This window comes from Hyalella azteca, unplaced genomic scaffold (assembly GCF_000764305.2).
Source record: "Hyalella azteca isolate HAZT.00-mixed unplaced genomic scaffold, Hazt_2.0.2 contig15387, whole genome shotgun sequence".
In the NCBI taxonomy this organism is placed as follows: Eukaryota; Metazoa; Arthropoda; class Malacostraca; order Amphipoda; family Hyalellidae; genus Hyalella; species Hyalella azteca.
The window spans coordinates 680,339-702,803 of NW_025945243.1; the positions used below are offsets into that span (position 1 = coordinate 680,339).

General features: G+C 38.8%; 1 protein-coding gene across 1 annotated transcript in view; it reads right to left on the bottom strand.

The window, feature by feature from the left end:
• Positions 1 to 3,559: 3,559 nt before the first annotated feature.
• Positions 3,560 to 22,465, bottom strand: part of LOC108672816 — a 93,021-nt gene continuing 74,115 nt past the window's right edge. Inside the window, exons 10-19 of the mRNA XM_018160557.2 lie at positions 22,054 to 22,172; positions 17,070 to 20,173; positions 16,678 to 16,807; positions 16,219 to 16,465; positions 9,514 to 9,720; positions 8,667 to 8,881; positions 8,191 to 8,379; positions 7,644 to 7,830; positions 6,627 to 6,762; positions 3,560 to 5,933 (exon numbers count right to left, since the gene is read on the bottom strand). Of these exons, the coding sequence (XP_018016046.2) occupies positions 5,882 to 5,933; positions 6,627 to 6,762; positions 7,644 to 7,830; positions 8,191 to 8,379; positions 8,667 to 8,881; positions 9,514 to 9,720; positions 16,219 to 16,465; positions 16,678 to 16,807; positions 17,070 to 20,173; positions 22,054 to 22,172 (4,586 nt within the window). The 3' untranslated portion in view covers positions 3,560 to 5,881. The remainder of the gene's footprint in view (positions 5,934 to 6,626; positions 6,763 to 7,643; positions 7,831 to 8,190; positions 8,380 to 8,666; positions 8,882 to 9,513; positions 9,721 to 16,218; positions 16,466 to 16,677; positions 16,808 to 17,069; positions 20,174 to 22,053; positions 22,173 to 22,465) is intronic.

Sequence of the window (22,465 nt, forward strand, 5' to 3'; positions counted from 1 at the left end):
GCAGAATGTATTACTCTTTCGGCACTTAGAAGCAGCGGTATGCTTGAGGCTTGTGAAAAATTAGATTAGAACGACACTCAGGTGCATCTGCTGGCGAGCTCTAGAGGCGCTCTACAAGGGCTCAGGATCACAGCTAGAGTTTAGGAAGTCAAACAATTGGCGTTATGTTCAGATTCAGTAGCTTAAGTTGCGTTCAATTACTTCATTCGTCTGTGCTTAAACAGGGTTTTATCTCCGTATAAACGCTTCATTTCATTTGATTCTTGATAAAAGCACATCTTGATGGATCTTATTTCCTCGTTAGAGGTCATTACTGATAGCCATTAAAGTCCATGAAAGAACGACAAAATTGTTGATTTATATTGAATTAACTGCTGAATTCTCATTTCAAGGAAGAGCATCCAAAAATGACCACATCCACACTCATGGGACGAATTTCCATAACAGGTTTTTCACGCATACATATTTCAAATCGAAACCGATCCTGAATTATTTAATAACGAGGCCATTTATTCAGAATACACTCCTGCGTGCGTTTTCAGAATTATTTTGGTCCGCTTTGTTTTCACGTACGTAGTGCCCTAAAGGCCAAGAATTAGAATTATTTGCGCGCCTAACTTAGCGTTTAGGGCATCATACATGATAACGAAACGGAAAGAATTCATTCTGACAACGCCAGCTGGGAGTGTATTGTAAATAAATTGCTTCGTTGTTGATTAATTCAAGATCAGTTTCGATTTGAAATATTTATGCGTGGAAAATCTGCTAAAACTTAGCGTTTACCGCGTTAAACAAAAACGAGACGGACAAAAAAAATTCTGACAACTCTCGCATGATACTAGCAGGATATCGATATATAGATAGCATCGCTGTTAATTAGATTAATATTATAATATCAAACACAATTTGACGAAGTTGTGCGTGGAGAACCTGCTTAAACTTAGCGTTTAGCGCGCTTATTAAAATCGAAACGGATAAAAATAATTCTGGGCCTAATGTCAGCAAATATCTCCATTCTTAATTTAATCCTGTGATCGGTTTCGCTGTGACAAATTTGTGCGTGGAAAATCTGCAATGGAAATTCGCCCCAAACGTGTCGATGTGGTCCAAGAATGCTACATACCCCTACACAGAATATATCCCAGTTTATGTTTCATTGTATGTTTTAAAAGTAAGTTGTGATGAGAAATTATCATCTTTCTTGTGATGTTGAAACTACTAAAAAGTCTACAGTATTATCTTGGATTTCATTACCCGACATTTTCCGCAGATCTTCAGATTTATTAAATCAGTTTCTTATTTATCAACTCACACAGGGTAAATCTAATTGCTCACATTATATTTAGTGCAAAAACTGAATGGCTAGCGTTACTTTATTGAGATATTAATACTTATAAGGCGTTGTCTGTATTTGGCATTGAATTTAATCGAGAAATGAGGATACGAGAGTAAGCGTAGCACTCCTACATAATGCATGGACTCCTAGCAGTCCTAATGTAGTAAAACTTGTAGTGATTAGACGGTAGATTATATTTTATCTACTGCAGCATATGTAAATGAGAACTGAAGAATAGGTTTGAGTAAAATAGAACCACAATGGGATAGTTTATAATCCAGATATTTTCCATACATATTTGATTGGCACTGCAATACATAAAAGACTCAAAACGGACGATAAGTTGTTGAAAACGCAGGGAATCTAAACGGCAAAACTAACTAATGACCAAAGTATCGTGCAAATATTTTTTTTTTGCATGAAATCGATTTCTGAAAAGCATATTAAATTACCTCATTGAACAAAATTCAATTTCATAATATGAAAAAGTCGATCGATGCTAAAAATTAGCGAATACGTCTTTATTAATCCTTCAAAGTAACATAAATGCCCATAGGTGTTTAATACCGTGATTTATGAAATCAGTAAAGAGCCGCCCATGATCATCCAAATTTCAAACAAAACATTCCATCTGAACATCCAGCGAAACTCCTGAAGCTAAATAGCTCTGAGAAAAAAGCTGTTTATACGATGTTTTAAAATGGAGAAACGGAAAACTTTGAACTTTTCACCTACTGCATAAAAGTCCGACACCCCTTTCCAGGAAAATATTTTACAGTAAATCGAAATAAAGTTTACCGCAGTCCTTGAATTAATACTTTCATGAAATTTATCAAAGTTTGAATCTAATGCTATAGAGGCCCAGTACTTAGTAGCATTTCAAATGTTGACAGTATGAACCTTTTTGGAAAGAGTGGGTCCGTGTTACAACTGACCAACAAATTACGGGTACGTGGTAAATTCTTACATGATGGTGTATAGGACACGTAGCGATGTGATCATTTGGTGTACGTAGAGGATGAAGCATCAGGTGATGTTGATACACTTTAATGACGACGAACAAGAGACGACACAATCAATCGGTGATGAACTTTCGGGATGGTCGGACACACGTATATTATTTTGATGATGTCGCGAAACAATCATGGGCGAAGTCCAATGTTAGGCAGGACACATCGAAATCACGACGATCATTTAGATTATTGTAAGAGGTTACACTGAAAGATTTTATGACATGAAAGTGAATTGAATTGTTTCCCCGAGTGATTAGCAATACACTAATAATGAAAAACATAACGTGAAAATAGGTAGATGCATTTTTTTAATGCTGATTTAACAGATTCGATTTAGGAATGAATAACTAAAGAGAAAAATTAGAGGTTACAATTTTTTACAATACAAAGATATTTTATATTTTCTTGCATCTGAGAATATTCGAGGTAACACGCCTTCTGGACTAGACTGATTCTGTTCAAATTTATATTGGCATTTATTTACCATAAGCCTAAAATTTTGCCAGGCCTTAAAGTATGTAGGACGGCAATTAAGTTTGACTAAGTACTTAAATAAGTTGTTCGATACTTGAGACTAGATCGTTCTGGTCCTACTAAAGATAAATATTTTATTGGTAACTAAAATGATCGAGTAGCTCACAGCTTCTTATGTTATGAATAGTACATACAATTCCGTACCCAATAGTCTCATACAATTCCGTACCCAAATATTTGCAGAATAATCTTATTCTTTTTTAGGCTTCAGAAGCATCTTAATAGGAAACGAATTCGAAGTAATTCATAGGAAAGCAATGAGATTTTACAGCGTTTTAACACAAGGTTATAAACCAGACATTGAATAAATAATACTGAATAAGGAGCACAACAGACAGATCAACGAGCCGATATTTAGAACTATTATAAAGGGTAGAACACATTCAACAAACTGACTAGATACAAACTCACGCTAAGATGCTATTAAAAAAAATACATGTGGTGGTTCTCGAAAGGTAACCATTTGACTAACTACATAAAGTCTAACAAATAATAATATAAGAAATTGTCTATAGTCTTCTTGTAGTGATTAACGAACGAGCGTCAGTCAATGGTAGCTCCAGACCACGAAAAAATTAAGTGCAAATCAACAAGGCGTTCTAAAAATAAAATGGCGGAACGAATAAAATGTTAATAAAATTTTTGTGCTTGAAAAAAATTGTTTCCTTAGAACGTAAATAATCAAGAAATTACTTACATCTCGTTCAAATTATTTCAATTTTTTGAATGTGCAGAAATGCTTCTAACTCAAAACTTTATTCGGCTAATTGAATGCAAAAATGCTAATGAATCATCCAGACTACATCTTTACAATTTCTATTTACAATCTTGCCAGCAATTACAATTGCAAGCATCAGACAAAACTACTCGAAAAAATGAATTTGACAGATTCGTATGACAAGTCGAGTAGCGAAAAATTATCGTAAAATGAACTACTTCGGTAGTGCTCACAGTATTAAATTCTGATCTGGTAAATAAAACGATTAGATCGAAAATAAGTTGAAGCATAAAGTAGAGATTTTAATACGTAATAAAAACAGAGATATCTTGGATCGTGAATGTTAATGAAAAAAGAAAAAAAAAACTAGCAGCGATGGTTCAAATATCAATGGAAAATCAGTTGGGGATAATGCTGACAGATAGCCCAGAATACTGCAATGATCGGACAAGCAAGTCTCTCCTTGATTTTCTGCTCTTGCCAGCTGTCAAGCAGACACTAATTAGCACAGGAAATATAATGCTCATCGCCAAGTAAAATGGTAATATAACTGAGTATTTCAGCGCCAAAATCTAAACTTAGAGAAGATAATCTTCATAACGTTATTTTCACGTGCATAATACAGTCCCCTTCTCATGTGAAGCACTACGTCTGGGAAAAGATACTTACAGGCTTGACTTTTTATACAGGAATATTACTAGGCCTAGTAAAGGGGACTGAAACAAGCAGCAAAAATATAGAAGATTGTCAGTACACGTTCACATGAGCCATATTTGTTGACTACTTGTGCGCTTAGGTCAACTACCAGTACAAAAACATGGCCATATTCATTAGACCAGAGACGCGTTCACAAGTAAACACTTCCAAGGAAAACATCAACTCGGTCTCCTGGAAACAGTTTCCCCCAATAAATCCTTCCACGGGTTCTTGAAATAATTCAAATTATTTGGAACCAAACTTAAGCTCCAGCCAATGTCTCAGTTAATAAGAGATAACACGCATAAATCGAGGTATTGTCCCAATTAACTCAACATAATGGAGTATCAATCTGTATTTCTGTTAGAAACCTAATATTCGCGCATACTATTCTCCACGTGCCAGCAGGAAATGCAAGGAGCGGGCATTCATTAAACATTTATTTTGGTCAGTAGAAACTTAAACTTATTGCGCAATCAACACTTCAGGCCCATCAGGATACATTGGAACAATTAAACACTGACAGATAAATTTAATCCATTTGCACATGAACACCAAGTGGATATAGTGCAGGATAAATATTAAAAGGGATTGAGCGAGGCGAACTGTGATTGCGTCCTGTTCATGTCCAGGCTAAACTACTTCCAAGTTTAAGGCTTGCATTATTCTCTACAAACTTTTATCATTCATCGATAAAACGCAAAATTGACGAGAAATTTAACAATTGAAATAACAAATTTTTCATTAAAAGTTGTGAAACATAATGCTAAGAGAAATCAACATCATTTATTTCTGTTTCCAAAAGATTTATATCTCAATTATAATTTAACCTCATTTCACTCGATTAGAAAACATTTTAACTTCAATGGATTAGCTCTGATTCAATCTAATTAAAAATTAACCAACTTCTTACAACGTATCAAGAACCATGGTAAAAATGACTCATTTAAAAAAATATGAAAACTCATGTCTGTGAATTAAGTCTTTTTAGGCGTTTAGTTTAGTTGAATATTAATTGAGGCTGGCAAATGGAAAGGACAACGAGCATTATAAATGGGAAATAAACAGCATTGGTAGATACCTTCGTTCAATACCCAGCATATTTATTGTTCCGCAGCACGATTACGAACAACTTTTGATATCACGCTACATAAAATGCATCCAAATTTTGAGTTCTCCAGAGTGATATTCCGTACATCCCCGTCTAACATCAGAACTTGACAACAATATGATGTTACGAAATCTCACACCGAAGTTTGAGGTTGCAATTGCTTCTTAGGCCGAGCTTTACATGAAAAAGAACATCGGTATGTAGAGGTAGGCTTCTTAGGCCGTGTTTTACAGGAAAAAGAACATCGGTATGTAGAGGTAGGCTTCTTAGGCCGAGTTTTAAAGGCAAAAGAACATCGGGATGTATGGTTAGGCTTCAAAGGCTGAGCTTTACAGGTAGAAGAAGATCGGCATGTAGAGGTAGGCACGTCATCTCCGTATTGCCGATAGCGCGTCAGAAGGAAGCTGGCCACATTTGGTCTGGGGCTGGAACGAGGGAAGGCAACTGGAGGTGAGTGCACCGTCGGCTTAACGTCACGCCAGCTTTATCCAGCGATCTATGGAGTACTCGAACGCAGCCAACCACCTGCAACGAGTGTTAATTAATGAATAAACATTGCACGTATTGAAAATTATATCCGTGGCTAGTTAATTTGAACAATGTTATCCGAACAATGTTGTAGCGGACGGAAAACATACGCAGAACCAGAGCTCGCAATCGAAGAAAATATTTATGATAATTTGTGGCCTGATCTGATCAATCGTCGTCATTGATAACAGGTTAGCGTACTTTTCTTTCGGGCCAAATTGTGTCGAAATTTCCAAAATTTGCTCTAACATTAGTATCGTCTCTTTACGAGCAATACCAAATACTGATCGGTAAGAAAGGTGTAATTGTGGGGTATGAGGAACTCTAGTACGGACTGGATAATATTGAAAACTCCTTTCTTATTCTTAATTGGTAAGCGTGAAGATCGCTTGACTCTACACAGTAACAAAATAACTAGGTATTGAATGGAATTAACACACACCGAAATCTTGTAAGTTTTCAACGATCTTGAAGTCTAAATAAAAAATAAATTATTTATTCACAGGGGTTTTCTGATCATCAGAAGATATACATAAAATGAATTGAATTACAGGAAACAATGATAATCACAGAGCTTATCGTATAATAGTGTCAATACGATAATAAATGTGCAAAGTATGCAATGTAAAAATGAATAAATGATGCACGAGTCAAAGGAGTGAAATGTATTCACACAATTATGACAAAAACCTCTTCTTGTCGTAATCGGAGTCGGCATGGAAGTAGAAGTGTCTGAACTTGGACTCGGGAGGAAGCAGCTCGAATACGTGTTTCTTGCCACCGATTGATGTGCTCTGAACGCGGTAGCCGTGCAGGTATACCACGCCTGAAATGCCAAATAGACAAATTTCATGATAATTTCTACAGTTGAGAAATTATTATTCCGAGACAATACCACGTAATAATTTGTCTTAGCATCAATTTTGCAACTGCATTGATGACAATTTTCAAGTATTTTTCCCGCCGAAAATTCTCATCAAGTCAAAATGACATCACAGCCGTCATTCATTCTCGACAAGCAACGGATAGTTTACTTCTGGCGCTCTTCCTTTCACCTCATCCAATTCAAGACTCCATCCTTTGGATGCGAGTTTTTCATATCCAGGTCTTTCATATAACATCGGATTTGAATAACCTAACTAATGAACAGCTTTCGCATATGGCCTGTGCAGCAAACGCATCGTCGCCACCAGACGTTTTTGCTTTAAATTAATATTCGATAATGGATATTTTCATGTTCAGAACCACATTTATATATTTCCTTGTGTGTTTAATAAAATTCATTCACCTCAAAAAATTTTTCCACAGCAAAAATAGCGTACGAGTCGGCCATCTTTCTTATCTAAATCAGGGTTTGTTTACTATTTATTTCAATCCGACGACATCTTTGTTACGACACAAAACTGAAGATTTACCGCTGGCTATTTCCGGAAAATTACAACAAAAACCTAAACTTTACCGGTGTCCATAAATCCATTATTTTACATATCATAGGTTATAAACTTCGTTCTTCCTCAATTATGCTTTTTTTCAAAACAAGCACATACAATAAGGAATATTACCTATATTTAAATAAAAAGGAAACCTAATGTCTTGTTGGTCCATGATAATGTTGGGCTAAATTAGCCTACCGATTATTTCATCATAGTTTCGGGCTAAATTAGCCTACCGATTGTTTCATCATAGTTTCGGGCCAAATTAGCCTACCGATAGCTTGGGTGGCGTCCGTGTCGTAGTAGAGGTAAAGGCAGGCGTCTTTGAGGACACAGTACCGCCTCTTCCAGAGGTGCCACCTCGCGCCTAACTTGTGCAAGTAACCAAAGCAATCTGGAGCTGCGATGGAGCCTGGAGCTTGCTGGACTCGGCGCGCTGATGCTTCCAGGAGCTCATCTCTCTGCAAGAGAAATGTTCAAGTAAGTAAAACGCCATCCAGAGATGAATGGCACCTTGAATACCAATTTTGTAATTATTAAACAGGATCATCAATCATCGATAAAAAAATTTAATATGTAACAAACTTGAGAACGAGAAGTTTTTGCGTAAATTAGGTAGAAAAGTTGAAATTGAAATATCTTGTCGAAGATCTTGATGTCGTTTAAATAGCTATCAAACTGCTTCACACTCGGCAAACTATTCAATGTCTATAGACATTTTTAATTTTCAGAATAATGTTTTGCATCCAACAATTTATTGGCACGTCGATATATGTTGAAAATCCAACAAACAATTGAATATCATATAATATAAAAGTAACCTGAGCGGCTTGCTCAGAGGCCTGCGTGATGACGTGGCCCCAGCGGCCCCTGGCCTCTGCGGTGTGGGCGGCGAGCTGCAGGCCGACCTCCCCGGCCAGCGACACCGTGAACGCGTACGGCCGCGACGCCGTCGAGAACGCGTGCACCGTGTGGCCTCTCAGGACCACAGCCCCCAGCGGGTGTGGGTCCTGAACACATTCACAGAGTTACGGTGTTAGGATAAAAAGTGATGAATGGGTTAAATGTTAAATCTAGTAGCGGTAATTACCTAGTAATTTACAATGCTAATAAGCCTAACTTCTCCAGTTGTGTCGTGCAGTGCTTGTTCAATCGTCAATTCAGTCTTACAACAATACGCTGACCCTTGTAACACATATTTTGGAGCTTGAAAGCGAATGAGAATAAAAAGATAGACGAAAATACAAATAGAGCATCGTCATTCTCGAGATCTTGCTCACGCTAATATTGCACTCACTCCTTCACGCTTGTAGTGGTAGAGACAATGGTCCTTGGTCAAGGCGAACCATCGTCTGTGCCAGCGTCGGGTGATGGCAGAAGACCCTGGCGCTCGGTGCGCAGCTCCTAACTTGTAGAGGTAGCCGGCGCAGAGCGGCGTGGGGTCTGTGGTGATCAGCGGGGCCAGCAAGTTGCAGGTTCGAGCCACCTCCAGCTTCAAGGTGTCGCACCCGCCTGAACCCAAGTAAATAATCAGTGTGCTGTATGGTTGGCATGACATTAGTGTTTATGATATTTAATCGCATGATTTATAGCTGAAAATTCTACTAATTATTATGTAATTATTAATGATGACACCAATATCACGCACAAAATAAAACAATCTCATTGTGCGCAGTACGGTATAAAACTTATAATTAAAACCCTAAGTCTTCTCCTAATTTATCCATGCTACGTGGTTCATGATTCGCTTTCTATAAGATGACACCAATAGCATTAAATTCTTGCCTGTCGTATAGGAAGGGTGCATGAATTTTTGTCGTATAGGAAGGGTGCTCGTCTCAATTTTTCTTTAAATAGGCGCTAATAAATAACTCGATTGACGCTAGTAAATAACACACAGGAGTGAATACAGCTTTTTTGGCAGCCCAACTTCAAACTTATAGAAGATAAATCATAGATTCGCCAACTTTGACATTGAAATAAATGTTCGAGAATGAACTTGACTTACCATACGTATTAAAGATCCTTGAATTAGAACGAGAAATATGACTACACGTAGAGATTTTTCAATCCCTGTAACTAAAAAAGCAATTTTGGAAACTAATTCAAAATGAACTGATGCTTAATTACGGAGTTTAACTCACCAGAATGTGCGAGCTTGACAACCTCGGAGTGCGAGGCCTCGAGGACACTAACGTCGTTGATGGACAGGACGATGTCGCCCACTTCCAGCCCCGACGTCTCGGCCGGCGTGTCCACCTCAATAGCGGACACAACCACAGGCCGCGACCCGTGGATCCGGAAACCAAACTCGCCCGATGCGCGAGATACGTAGACCGTTCGATCGCTTTCTGAATGCAACAAAAACCTTGTAACCTTGTAACTCGTAACCTTGTGGAACGAAGATTTGACTCTTTTTATCGCATTTTCTCATTTATGGAAAAATGCCCTATTGTGCTCGTCATGTCCGTCCGTCTGTCTGACCGTGGCTTCACGTTTTCGTCGACGAAAAAATGCGCTCTCTGTCACTCACTGCAGTGAGTACCGAATTATATTTTTTCGCTGACATATTAAATGTCGTTCCTGCTATTCCTCTCGAAGGCCTGGTAATCACAGTTACCGGTAGTAAACAAAAGTTTAAACAAGTTACAGGGCAGAATAACTGTATATCACCTAGTTGTTGATTCACATTCACAACGGATGAGTTCAGCGTTGAACAATAATCTATTAATATTTTGCGGACATAAATTGTAGGTTGTTCACTGCATGGTAAGCATAAAATGATTCGAATACTGGTTGCAAAAGAAAAAACGTTAAAATAGCTAATTTTGTACATTTAATCACATTTTTGTACATTTAGTAAATTTTTGTTTTATCAAAAGAAAAACTAAAATTTTAAACACGAGAAAAAAGTTATAGCAAGCAACCAATGCTTTTTACAAATACTTTATTTAGTTGAATTATGAGACAGCATTAGTTTGCTAATAACTCGATGAAAAATGCATATATTACGTGAAAACAGAATGAACAAGTTTAGAAAAGAGAACTGCGGCGAATGCAACAATGGTTAATTGGGATTATTATGTTAGAAAAATAGCACATGAATCTCACTACGGGTGTTATTAATCATGTTATAAAAATAAATTAAATTAGGCTTATGAGGTAGTAGAGCCCGGTCCACATTAATAACATGCATGTGCGTAAATAATGAAGCTGTCAAAAGCACCGCAACGAAAGTGAACATACAAAAACGGTCGTCTAATTGCGGTACAGAATAACGAAGCTTCATATCTCATTACTTGAACAGCTTCGGTCATGATAATTGTTACAGGAAAGGATTATATATTATCTTATTCCCTCCTACATCTGTTCGCTGAGTCACACATACTGTATTCGTGTTTTGTTGTTGGCGCGCGCAAGCCATTTGTGTAGCGCACAGCTTGGGACTCACTCGCCTTGGCCCTTAAAACCCTCTTGCCTCTTTAATTGGCACACGGTCAAGCAGCACGGGGCGTAATGCGTCACTAAAAGAATTCGCGTCTAATCAAAACGACTTTGTTCTTTCCGCTAATTGGCTAAACTGCGAAATTTTTGTCAAATGCCACGAAACTTTAAATTCGTCACCGAGACTAGATGTTTATTCAGTGCAATACTTATTGGGTGAAGTATACTACAACCTTGTGAGCATTTTACTCTTGAATAACGTGACAATTTTTCTTCCCTATTGAGAGAGAAGACCACGTTTTACTTGTCTGTGGCACAACAAGGTCTGGGGTCATATCTATATCCGCCTATCTCTCTAAATAGGACCAATATAATAATTTTATCACAAAAATATTTTCCCAGAAATAAAATAAGCGCAAAAGTGCCACGTGACGAATGCTCTACTACCCTTAAATGTTTCGTATCGCCACATAGAATCGCATTGCCCAGCTAACGATTCCCCGTTAGCTGCGGGTCAACCGATTGTTGTGTCCGGCATCGTAATTTCCAATTCGTTCCCAGAATCGATAACCAGATTTTAAATTGATTTTCAGAACAATTTTTTATCTAATTAGAATCAGTGATGCTCGTTGATCATTGTGAATTACTTCTCAACTCGACTAATATCCTAAATATCCTATGCATTTAGGTGTTAGTAACACGGAAGAAACCATTCCAAAAAGAGAGTTCAGTAATATTCTGTCATAACTGAAGAAAAAAATTCAAGGTCCTTGAAATAGTAAAAATTTCGTTGAGAGTAATACCAATCTTTCTCTTAAACAAATTCCTGAAAGTTTCGCAAGAAACGCCAGATCATACCGACCGGTATCACGCTGGTCTATGAACCTGCCCGCTTGGTTCTGTCGGCACCACAAGCGCAGCATGTCCCTGAAGAGATGCTCCATCACATGGCTGATGACACTGCTTTTGGCTCCCTGATTCAACGATGGTTCAGGATACAGGAATTGTGATGAGCCTTGACTGGAACTAGTGAGTGTTGGTGATGTTGAGGCCAAAGTATGAGGAGAGTAAGGATAAAGGGTTGAACTAGGATACAAGGAATTAGTCTGATTCTGTGTGTTAGCAGTTTGAAGAGACTGAGACTCGAGATGTGGAGATGCATTATGCGAGGTATTGATCGGTTCAGACTCCAATCCATCGGTACGGCTTGTCGAGAAATAGAAAAAATCTTGATTCCGAAGCGAACAGGAAGAAACTACTTCTGTGTGCGGAGAGTCAACTGACGTGTTACTTTCAGTTTTGCTGGAACTACAATTGGAATTTTCAATCTGAACTTCCCTGCTTTTGTCTACTAAAAACGACGAGTTATCGGGCATCGAATGAATATTTGAAGTCTTTTCACTTCGATGGAGAGACGGTATAAATTTCAAATCATTGCATGCACTTGAAGCAGAAACATTCATCAAACAGCTTCTTCCGCTTTCAATTGATTCACGAGTAAATACTTCCTCCTCTTTTTCAGAAGAAGCCGAATTTGAATGAGGTATTTGTAACGATGCAAGTGTTGCTGGGCCTGATGAGCTCTCTACCTTTGGCTTTCGGGCTTGAGCAGCTGTACAAGGCGAACTAAGACTAGTACCGGCTCCTTCAACTTTCAGAAGCGATAACAAAGTATTTCTTGCCCGAATTCTTCCAGAAAGAGAAACATTTGTGCCACGGAGAGCTAAATCATTTCGTTCGTGAGGCAGTTCGTCATGTTGCTGAAAAGTTGTATCATCATTTTTTAACAAGGAAATGACACCTTCATGTTGAATTGCAGTGACATCGTATTTGAAATTTGTAGCGTTATTCGGTTGGAAAGGGGAAACTTGTGTACGTTGAGGAAGAGCAACGCGATTAAAGCAATATGGAATCTCTGAAGTGAGGACTAAGGAGTCTGCGCTGTCGCCGTCAGCAGGAAACGAAGGCGATGATGCTACTGACCTACGAGAGCTGCTGGAATCGGAATGTGCGAACGACGAAGCGAGCGAATTCGAGTTACTTGATGGGAAAGTAGATCGAGAGTGTCGATGTGAAGAATCATAACCTAGAGATGTCTCATGCCTATCAGCAGAGAGTGTTCCTGAATTATCGAGCTCATCAGACTTTCGTCGCTTCTTGAAAAAGGACTTCGGAAGCAAATAATCGGAATGTATTGGGGCAGATATAGGTATAAATTCATAACACTGGAAACATTTTGGAGTTGAATGATCGGAATTTTCATTAGATTTAATATTCGTCTTTTGAGCTGCTACGGGCTTCAGTCGAAATGAATCGCAATCTGCAGAGATCTCGGCATCTTTGTCTCGATCAGATTTAGACAAAATTGAAAAGGCAGATTTTATGTCCTTGATGGATGCAAACCGCCGTTTTGGGTAAGGAGAAAGTACCGATGTTCCAAGAGAGCTGCTTTCATCTTTGAGAACGGAAAGGCCTTGCCTTGAGGTAAGAAAGCTACTGTCGGTCTGAGTCTGCTGGTTAGTCCATTGTCGTTTAAAAACTTGTGATAACGTTGACACGTCTCTTCCATCATTTTGGTATAAGCTCGAAGATGTATTTTTGCAAAATTTGCTTTTTGGTGGTCCGAGAGCCTCGAGCCGTCCATCAAAAGTGTGATCCGACAATGAAGACTCTGTGGTTTCGAGACGTGGACGAAATTTTGCCCTGGATGAAGACAGAGAGTTCTGATGAACCGAACTCTGAAGCGACGCCACCGGTGGAGGATAGGAAATTGGAGGGGATGGAGAAGGATTGGGTGTCATTTCAATGGCTATTGGCCCAATAAACTCGTTCGTGATATATAATAGCCCGATAATATTTCAGTCATGCCAATGGACGACGAGTTTTTTTTGCGAAAATTAAAACAAGAACAGTGTGGGGAAGTGGAAGGGAAGTTGTGTAATTTATGATCATGAGAGAAGGTCGGGGTGAGAACGAAAAAAGAAAAGAAATCCATGAGTATGACGAATTCAGATCTTTCAATATAATTTTCAGTAATAATTTTTAAAAAAATGCGTAATTGCGTTTAAGAAATGCAGCAATGCATCAATGGATGCAACACGAATCAGGATGTTCATTTTATAAAGACCTGACTTAATAGCTCATGTTTCAATTTGCCTTCATACAAATTGGAATTTCCTCAAAATGTGATGCAAGCTATTTTTAATCCGCTCACCTGAGTCGTAACATGTCGAACTACTTCTTGAGGGCTCCATAGCTAAGTTATTAATTCGTTCGTTATCTCAAACAATATTCATAAATAACAGGATTAACTGAACTAGCGCACATTACGCATCATATAAAGTTGCACCATCTGCAAATCGATAAAATCATGCATGTTTTATTGAATATTTACGGTCAATATCAACATAAAATTTAAAGTTTTAAGTCAAGTTTCCAACCGGCTAGTAAACTTCATTTCAAATCTACGAAAGTGCTGAAAATGAAGCCTAAGCAACCAATGGTAAAAGAAATGCCCTGCACCACATCAGTTGCCCCCATGAAATAACTTGCTGTACCAAGAACAATTGCACAGCTAGTTGTTTTATTGATTTTAGATCAGCGAAGAGTAAGAAAGTACTATATATATCTAGCATTAAAAATAAGACAGTGAATATTTCTAACTTCGTCAACTATTTGAAAGAAATTTCACGTTTTAAGGCGTTTCTTATCGTAAATAACCTGTATTCTATTTTTACTGCTATGTTGAAATCATTAATTTTTGCTTCAATGTAAATATTTTTATATTTAAAATATAAATATTTCAAATATTAAATTCTTCACTTGCGATACAAAATTTTACTTTCGAAAGTTCACCAATGTGCAAACGATGAACCCAGAATAAAGCGTTAATAGCTCTGTTCGCAATACCTTATTTCAACGATACTATCTGATAATAACCTCTGAAAATGGGATGATTGAAGAGTAGTTCACTGTAATGCACTCAACAACACAACGTCTTAGGCCACACTGGAAAAATAAATTTTCTTTTAGTTGATTTTCCACATTTACGGTCCACGAAAGCTTAATTCTACAATGCAATTCTTGGACACAGCTTTGACTGCGGACAGCGCGGCGGGTGCCAGCGAACTGCAGCTGCTGCACATCTGAAGCACGAGCCTGCATTGCAACATGCATGACTGCTGCAAACACACGCAGTCACAATATTGAACAGCGATATAAAAAGTCATCCATTCGGAGAAGTAATGCATAAAGAGTATGCAACGGAGGAAGCGGGGTAAACAATGTTAACGAGGGTTAGCAAAATTGCTGCCCAATAGTGAGCAGCCAACGCAGTATAGTAAGTACTTAAAAAAATATAACTCAGTACTCACTGCAGTAAGAGACAGAGAGCGCATTTTCTCGTCGACGAAAACGTGAAGTCACGGACGGACAGACGGACATGGCGAGCACAATAGTGCATTTTTTCATAAATGAGAAAATGCGCTAAAAGGGAAATTAAATGTGTCGTGAAAAAAGAATGTAATGACAGCTTCTACTGACTAGGCTAAGATTATCGATTAAACCGGTAATAGATCAATACCAACAAAAACATACGAGTTTTTAAGGTATGTGTCTGCTTGAAGTAAATCTCAAGAAGGAACTGAAAAATTGAACATTTGAAAAGAGTTCCAAGCATCAAATTGGATTAAAAGCCAGATAAATACGCCTCGCATTGTTAGTCACCCCAAACGCACGCATGCAATGAGTCTCGTATCTGATGCGGTGAAGGTCGCACTTGAAGGAAATTATTGTATTAAATAAAGTTCATTCGCATTGCATTCATTCCATCAAGTCACTAAAGCGACATAACAGAGCGGCACGCACGTCTGGCACTTGCCCAGGCTATACTCGGAGCCCAACACACGCACCGAAACTAGACATAAATACTGATGAAAATCAGAGGCAATACGTTGGGCGTTTAGTATAAACTCTGCGAACGAGGAATAAATTAAATAAATGATTAGTGGCAATGAAGTAAATGATGCGTCAATGAGAACTATATAAACATAAATAATTCGTAATAAAAAAGTAATTCAGATAGCAAGAAATGTGTTAGAAGCAGAATAAAAATCTGAATAAATGTCATCGTATTTACGAAGCTACATAATTCATTAAAAGAACTGTAACTAAATAACGATAAAAAGCACATGATTTGTAAACCAATATCATCATTGTTATGAGCAAAAAATGTGCATTATTTTTAATTAAAGAAATAAAAATCATCATAACAAACAATGGAAACATTTGTTTCAAAAAAGGCTATCATTATACCACAATGTTACCAGTAGAATGAAAACGATGATTGACAGGAACTGCTGAAAATATTGAAGCAACACATTTCAACTCGAGAAGGACAAACTCACGGAAAGTGTTATTGGCGAGCCGACGAAACATTTCTATGGAAGCCTTCCTGTGCACAAGACGGTGTGTGACGGCCTGATATTTCCTCCTGAAGTCTTTTTCACTACACGTCGAATCTCCGGAACCTCGTCTGTTCGCAGCTGCTTCCGTGTTTTGGTCGTCTGCGTTTTCTTCGTCGCTATCGAATCCTTTAATTCGTACATGCGGAGGGATCGGTATTGTGGAAGGCCCACTATCCTTGCGCCATACCTTTAAAATTATGATTAAATATCTTTAAACAATGCCCTAATGTTTATGAATGCTTCTGTTGGTATATTATTCGTGATGGCAGTACTAGAAAATATTATCGGTGTCATTTTTCTACATGGTAATATTTACAATAAAGTTATTTATGATACATTCTATATAAAGTAGGATATCTCTTCAATATGGATTATATAAAAGAATGACCGCTGTCTTACCCTGAGCTCGTCCCAAGCAGCGAGCAGCAGCCAGGGGAAGGCTCTGTACGCTTCACAGTGCACGCCGCGCTCGTCGTCCTCGCCCTCCTGCCGGGGGTGGTCACCCCATTCCAGGCTGTGGCCTGAGAACCTATTAGCAACACAAGATATTATAAACAAGTTATTTAATATTAGCTAAGCCGAAATTTAAAAAATATATATTTACAAATCAGTGTTGACGTTTTAGCCAATCGAAAGCGTTTTGGCCAATCGAAAAACTCGTCATATACAGGAATTTCTCGAAGTACCCATTTAGTACCGTACTCAAGTTATTCTGATTGCCATCAATTTCCAAATTTAAAAAGTATGAAAATAAATTTGGAATATCGTTTCAACTACAAATAATGCCGAACCTCCAATCCCTGTTGAAAGCAGTGCGTTCTTCAGAGCGAGCACGCGGAGGCAGTGGCCGAGTTTTTGGTACATTGTTCATGTTAAGCTCTGGAGGGAAAGTATGTTGGAGACTAGGTGATTTTTGCATCACGTAAAACTGGTGACCCAATTGTTGGCGATGTGCAGCATGCGGTATTGGATGCATAAGTTGGGGAGACGGTGTAGATCTCAATAGTCCTTCTCTTGATGCTGGCCGTTCACCACATTGAGTGCAAAGAGTCGCGTGATGGCCGTTCTTATCGTTATGATGCGCAGAATGATAGTTGGGTTCAAAGTCCAATGGTACTGGTGAATCGTGTATCAAACTATCCCGTCTGTAAGTAGGGATGCTCGAACTCGGTCGTGTCTCTTGCCAGGGAGTAGGGGACAGTTTTAGGTCCACTGAATCACTACGTTCTTGAGAGTGTGAGAAGAAGTTTGCATTTCGGATGTTAGACGAAGAAGAAGTTTTAGTTAAATTGGAACAGTCGGTTCTCCGGCTAACCTCACTCGATTTCTTTCGTGGTTCTTTTAGTGGACGATTGGGGCTCTTTGCTTTAGGTAAACGAGGTGAGTGATCTGTTCCAGAATCGTCTGATGTGTCAAAATCAAGGATTTTTTCGGGTGTTCCTGGTGTTCGCACAGGAGTCCATTCATGAACTCTAAACCCTTCATGCATGGCGGGACTGCGAACCATTCCTGGAGTTGTAACTTCATCGGGAGTTTTGCTTTTGTTCTTCTCCTTCTGATACTTCTTTTCGACGTTGGCCAGAGAATGGCCGTTGTCTTGATTGTCTATGGTCCTCTGTCCCAAAGGAACATATGTAGACCTCGTTTGATCTGAATGCTCGATTTTCTTTGATTTGCACTCAAATACTTTCAATTTTTTCATATCTTGCTCCCTAACGTTTTTCCCAAATGGCTGAGAACTTTCTGAGCAAGTAGGAGGACAAGCAGGAAAATCCAACTTCATACCAGATTTCAGTTTTTCTCGTTCTTCTTCAGACCAAATTTCAAGCTGATTTTCACTATCTGAATCTTCGCCATCTCCTTGGTTGTCTGCACTATCCTCAGTCGTATTGCTGTCAACATCAAAAAAACGGTTTGAATTTTGCGAATCTACTTTTTGTGAATCAGTTTCCGAACCTTCAGCATTTCTTGAAGAAGGTCTTGTGTATGCTATGGACGCTGATTTTCCACTGATCTCTGTCGCCGAAATTTGCCTCGTGCTAACAGCTTTCTCGGCTCTTAGAATCAAAGGCCTCTCTTTAGATTCTTTTGATGGAGAAAACCTCTCCGGCTTAGGAGGTACATTTGGCTTAAACATGAAGGACTTGCTCGAATTTGGTGGAATCATTGGCTTGGTCATATCATTCTCTTCACTGATTTGATAGCTGGCAGATGTGGTGGTATCAGAGACGGGGGATGTCAAATCTTGAGCTGTTTCAAAATCACTATTCAGAATATCGAAGCCTTCTCTAGCGTCTTTTTTAGAATCTATTTGAAGAGCACTCGATACAATGGGAGTTATGATGGACTCGCACTCCACAATGTCCTCCATTCTAGGTGGAGACGAAACATGTCGTTCTTCTGTTATACAGCGGCTCTTATCTGTAGAAGAACTTGAAAATTCGCCAGCGGAAATATACCCATCCGAATTTTCTGACTGCGACTTATTGTTTGTATTATTATAGTTAGACCGAGACGTATCAGATTTTGAATGAATTGTCATTACGCTCCCCGTGAACTCAAGATCCGTAAAATGGCTACTGGACGAATCAGACTCGGGAGATGTTCTCTTACGAGATTCCAGCTTAGATAAAAGTTTAGATGGGGAAAAATCAGAACTTTTTAGCTCTTGAACGAGCTTTTCCATATAATTCTCTTCAATGATCAGGTCAGGGTCTTCACCATCATGATCAAAGCCATCCGATTTGACAGTCATTGAATCTCCACTTATGACAGACCCGTACTCATCAGTTGATGAAGCTATGGCTTTGTCACAGTCACTGGAAGAAGAACTAGGCGAAGTAGGAGCAATGAAACTATCAGGAGTCAGATATTCTGTGGTATTTGAGGGAGCATCCGACAGGCTAGACAAGTTAGTAATGCTAGGTCGGCTCATCGTGGCTCGTAGTCTCAATGATTCCTCATCTTCTTCTAACGAAGACCCGTACAAGCTGCTCTGTTTAACGTACAGGTTTTTCCCGGAGTGCTCTGGCATCACCGCGTTTCCGTTCTCCGAATCTGACATTATTAATTGCCCAGATCCACCTAAGTTGAGACGCCGAGGAACTACCGTGACTTGGCTTTCACTCACGGACTCTTCGCATGCATCTAATATTTCATGGTACGAAGATACTTCGATGGGAGAAACTTCAGGGCTTTCTTCTTCCAGATTTGGACGCATTTCGAAAAATTTAGTATCGAGTTTGTTTTGTATAATATTTTCTTCTCTGATTTCATTGGCATCGCATCGTTTCACGCCTGTATCTGATGATACAACTGAAATTTTCCGGGCTTCAGAACTGGGTGTAGCGGAATCATCAGCGAGCAGGTACTCGTGGAAAGAATCCTCGTCGAGCTGTTCATCGTCGATTAAAGATTCTTGGCTAAATATTCTGCTATGAGACAGATCAAGGGAACATTCATCCACACAGTGAGGTTCTATGATATCCTCCTCACTATCGTTGCAACCATTGATTTCAACATCCACGTAGCCTGATGAAAGTTTCAATGCTCGTTTCTTTTCTTGAAGTATTTCTCCTTCAGACATAGTTTTGTGCAATGCAGTTTTTCTGCACTTTACTGGAGACTCAGAGAGGAACACATCTGATGATTCAGATAAGCCTCTCAGATCATGTGGAGATAAGGAATACTCATCTTCAGCCAGATCAAACGATGGAACTCTTTGCATGCGACTCTCGTTTTGATATCGGGCTGGAGGAGCTAATCGGTCCAAGTCATAAAGATCGCAGCGCACTAAATCGGAATTAGCTGCTTCGGACAAACTTTTTACCAGCCGTCGGTGAGGGTCGAGATCTCCGTTACTCATTGTCTGCGCAGCTTGAGATACCATCCGCGCCTGAGGAAACAAGTGGAATGAATTATAATTCAATTTCGGAAAAAATGTTAAATTCTTGACACAGAGAAACGATAATAAAATTGTGCACCAGCGATCACGAGGAGGTGCAAAGTTTTTGCAAGTATTTTACACATTTCGTGAATTAAAATACCTAGGCTATTCTCATAAAAAAACTTGAAACAAACCTTCTGCAGTGCCGGAAGTGGCTATACGACCACCCAGTTTTCTTCAAATATTTTTTCTTGCACAAAAAAATCATAGGATTCTAATTATACGAGGTTAAACTACGTTTAAAAACGGTTCCAACGCTATGTGAAAAAAAAAATAATTTTTTCAAAATACATGAGAAGAAATTATGAAAATTAGAAAAACCTAGGTTGAAATGGTTATAAGACCAAGATATGTTTTTCCGTTTGTGGATCACATACACTCATTTTAATAGGCAATCTCACCTCCTTTCGCCATAATTACCTCAATGCATCTTCTCCCCACGCTATTTACCATATAATCCAGTGTCTTTTGAGAAATATTATCCCAAGAACGAAGGATAGCCGTGCTCAGGTCACTCAGATTGAAACTGGCGCTCATTTAGGTAAACATCCCTCGCCATGATGCCCCATAAGTTTTCAATGGGGTTGAGGTCAGGACTAAGCGCCGGCCACGGCAACAGAGTAATATTCTGCTCTAGGAACCACATGTTTGCTGATTTTGAGGTGTGAATCGAAGCATTGTCTTATTGGAAAACATATGTTCCCTCATGTTTCTCATCGGCAAAAGGGAGAAGTTGGTAAAACAGCGTGTGCTTGTAAGCCTCGGAATCTTGTCTCCCATGTAAAATAGCTAGAGTTGATTTTCCCTTTCAGCTAAACGCCCTAAAACCCATGACCGAACCAACACCAGATTGCCGCTAACAAAAAAATTCAGGCTCACGGTCCAGTGGTGCCAATAGCATTGCCATCCATCTGGATCATAAAGATTGAACTTTTTTCATCGCTGAAGGTAATCATGTGCCATCCCTTACCAATAAGCAAATATTGTTCAGCAAATTTTTGTTGGTTGATAATATGCTTTTGTTGAAGCACAGAGGCATTTTTTTCCTCGTCATGTATTTGAATTTCTTCGAGTCATGCAATGTCTAACGGATGCGTCGTGCTGTCACATCAACTCTAGTGGCCAATTTTATAGAAGAAGTAGAGGTAGCACAAGTTTTAAAAGCCTCAGAAAACAATCTCCTAAGATCCCTGTCGGTTAATTTTGGAGTTGGTACAGTGTGCTTTTTTCACCCGTAGCCGCCCGGATTAGCAAAAAAATGATTGTGCAATTGGTTTTAAGCGTTTTATTCCCATTTCGATGTCCCGTTGGCTTCTACTGCATTTCACAAAGCCGAAAACTGCGTCTTCTCGGCCTCAGTGAGTCTTGTCCCATTTGGCATATTTTTACTTCGAAAAAATATAAGTGAGGACACTGAACTACACCAGAAGTACACCAGAAAGGCCCTAAATGACGAAAATCAATATATTCTTTATATTGCTGTACTTTTTAAAGTGAAAATGTTACAGAAAGATACCAAAATGGAGAAAAACCTATCCTGGTCTTATAACCATTTCCTTCTAGGTTTTTGTAATTTTCATTATTTCTTCTCATATATTTTGAGAAAATTATTTTTTTCGCATAGCGTTGGAACCGTTTTTAAACGTAGTTTAACCTCGTATAATTAGAATCCCTTAATTTTTTTGTGCAAGAAAAAATATTTGGAGAAAACTGGGTGGTCGTATAGCCATTTCCGGCACTGTAATAGAAGAAAATTTTGAGAAATAACATATTTTCAAAATATTGCACCATGCTCATTGAATTCCCTAAGGAGCTAATGACGACCTGACCTTATCCTCAGCCGTAGAGCATATGTCCAATTGAGGTAACGACTTTCCCATCATCTGGATAGGCTGAGGTTGGTCAGTTTGAGTCGCTTGGGTGCGCATGCTAGACCTCTTCAGTTTTTCTGTTAATAAGAATATTCAACATCCTTGGTGTTAGTACACACAGACAACGAAGGTTAGGAAATTAGATCGAGTTACAGTAATGAAAAATGAACGGCAGTTTGTGGTAAGTGATTGCCTTTAAGTATTCCCAATTCGTTGAAAAGTGTGGTGAAATTGAAATCTCAGGCATAGAAACGAGAACACAAACTTAAATTTGCAAAATTAATATACAATTAGAGGAGCAAATGCATTACCACACAGTGAGCATAGTCTCTTCTACGGAATTAAAGCATGCACGTCACAAAGTCATTCA